The 1,957-nt window shown below is 46.9% G+C and overlaps 1 protein-coding gene across 1 annotated transcript; it reads left to right on the forward strand.

Annotated features, from left to right (window-relative positions):
* Nucleotides 1–380: 380 nt before the first annotated feature.
* LOC124652148 (pathogen-related protein-like) lies at nucleotides 381–1,627 on the forward strand. Its single transcript, XM_047191174.1, has 4 exons — nucleotides 381–590; nucleotides 694–826; nucleotides 924–1,225; nucleotides 1,358–1,627. The coding sequence occupies exons 1-4, from the start codon at nucleotides 387–389 to the stop codon at nucleotides 1,487–1,489; spliced, it is 771 nt and encodes a 256-aa protein (XP_047047130.1). The 5' UTR covers nucleotides 381–386; the 3' UTR covers nucleotides 1,490–1,627.
* Nucleotides 1,628–1,957: the final 330 nt, after the last annotated feature.

A 1,957-nucleotide genomic window follows, 5' to 3' on the forward strand; every position in this document is an offset into this window, starting at 1 on the left:
ATTTGATTTAAAAAAAGGTGCATTAGCGGTTAACACATTGCGATCAGAAGCACAAATGTCAGGAAATTGCTAGGATAGCCTTTTCAATCTGTTGTCAAAGTTGCACTCTTGAAAAACTATGATGTCAAAGCTATTTTAACTCAAGTCATTGCCGAAATCCTTTTTTGAAGTTTCGCTGACATAACTTTGCCACTTTTGTCAATGGTCTAAGCATTTTCCACCGGAGAAGAGTCATAACCTCACAGGTCATAGCCACAAGGATCGGAGGCAGCTTCAGTAAGACAGGGACCACTTGACCGCTTGAGGATTAGGTTGGTGGATAGCGCATACTATTCTTATTTTCCAATGCAGTGACGTTTGCAATGATGCAGTTCCTCTCTATTTATATGACTCACAGCTTCCAAAATGCCGCAATCAAACTGTCCCTTCAGCTGAGACGAAAGCAGTTAGCTATGGCGTCTGCAGAAACCGGAGGGGACAAGTACCGGTCGTTCATCCACGGCGAGGGCGAGAAGAACACGGTGTGGAGGCTTGGAGCCCCTCCAAACTTCGACGTGGTCAACAAGCTCTTCGAGGAAGAGAGGACCAACGTATTAACCTTACCTCAGTCCCTACAAAGCAAAATCCTTCCGTCTACACAAATTGTTATTACTGTCTTATTCAAAACCTTGTTTATGATTAATACTGCAACAGGAATGGCCGGAGGGGTCTGTGGAAGAGAAGGTGCAGCGCTTGCTCAAGACCTGGGAGATGGAGATGTTCCACAAGGTGCGCCCCGAGGACCAGAAGATCGTTCACTCCCAGGGATACACCGGGAGCACCAACGGTGAGACTTTATGAGCTATGGCCGCGATTCTGCACATCCACTACACCCATGGATCTTGTGAAATGAGCGCGCCGTGAAACGGCATGAATACCTACAGGAATGAAGCCTCTAACGCGGAAGGAATGGAGCGCCATGGGTGGCTACAATGCGTTCCTGGCGACCACCCTGCCGCCGGAGCACCGCATCTACGACCCAGACAAGGAGACGGCTGATTCTAGCATGTCCACGTTCTTGACGGCGTTTCCCCGGGGTTTCGCCATCGAGGTGCTCGACGTCTACTGCAGCGGCCCACCCAAGGTCGCCTTCAAGTTCAGACACTGGGGGTACATGGAGGGGCCGTTCAAGGGGCACCCGCCTCATGGCCAGCGTGTGGAGTTCTTTGGCGTCTGCATCTTCCATGTAAGTTTGTTTGGCACCTTGGTATATATAAGATCTCCGTGCTGTCCATGCACTTAACGTTTGTTCAGAATTGGGAATTTACACTAACAGAGAGCAAACACTGATATGGTCCACTGCAACAATGTGATACAGGTTGATGAGGAGATGAAGGTGGAGAAGGCAGAGTACTACTACGAGCGCGGAAACTTCCTAGCCAGCTTCTTGAGCGCGCCTGCTGCTTCTGCAGCATCGGCTTCAGGTTGCCCAGTGATGACAGGAAACTGAAGCAATAAGGATTATTGAAACATGTAACTTGCATCAATGTAAAAGGACGATCACCTCCATATTTTGAGTTGGCTTTGATTCCATGTCTGGGACATGACAGTCTTTTTAATAAAGTACTACTAGCTTATTTGTTACAAACATCACTTGTGGTATGTAGGGGTGACAAAACAACACTACAGAACTTTCAGAAGAGCTACGTGAAATGACTTGATCATTGAATCAGAATTTAGCGAACTATAGGCTTAGCAGTCTTAGTTTCGACCTAAACCTAGCCTTTCTTCATTGTTCCGAGGTACATACAGAATGTCACCCAGAGGCTTTTTATGTGAGCATTACAAGGAACATCGTTTGCCACCCTCTTATTCACAGTGCAACCATATAAAATTGTGTATATTATGGGATCCTAACAAGTCCCTTGACCTATTCGCTCCTGCGTTGCAAATAGCAGATTATGCTTAGATGAGAAAA

The sequence above is a fragment of the Lolium rigidum genome, chromosome 5, assembly GCF_022539505.1.
Source record: "Lolium rigidum isolate FL_2022 chromosome 5, APGP_CSIRO_Lrig_0.1, whole genome shotgun sequence".
NCBI classification, from domain to species: domain Eukaryota; kingdom Viridiplantae; phylum Streptophyta; class Magnoliopsida; order Poales; family Poaceae; genus Lolium; species Lolium rigidum.

What these genes read in the sequence shown, in the direction of transcription:
- LOC124652148 (XM_047191174.1), top strand. Translation starts at nt 387, where the DNA reads ATGACTCACAGCTTCCAAAATGCCGCAATCAAACTGTCCCTTCAGCTG. An exon ending in TCGAGGAAGAGAGGACCAAC is followed by an intron (nt 591 to 693) that starts GTATTAACCTTA and finishes ATACTGCAACAG; the next exon opens with GAATGGCCGGAGGGGTCTGT. An exon ending in TTGGCGTCTGCATCTTCCAT is followed by an intron (nt 1,226 to 1,357) that starts GTAAGTTTGTTT and finishes AATGTGATACAG; the next exon opens with GTTGATGAGGAGATGAAGGT.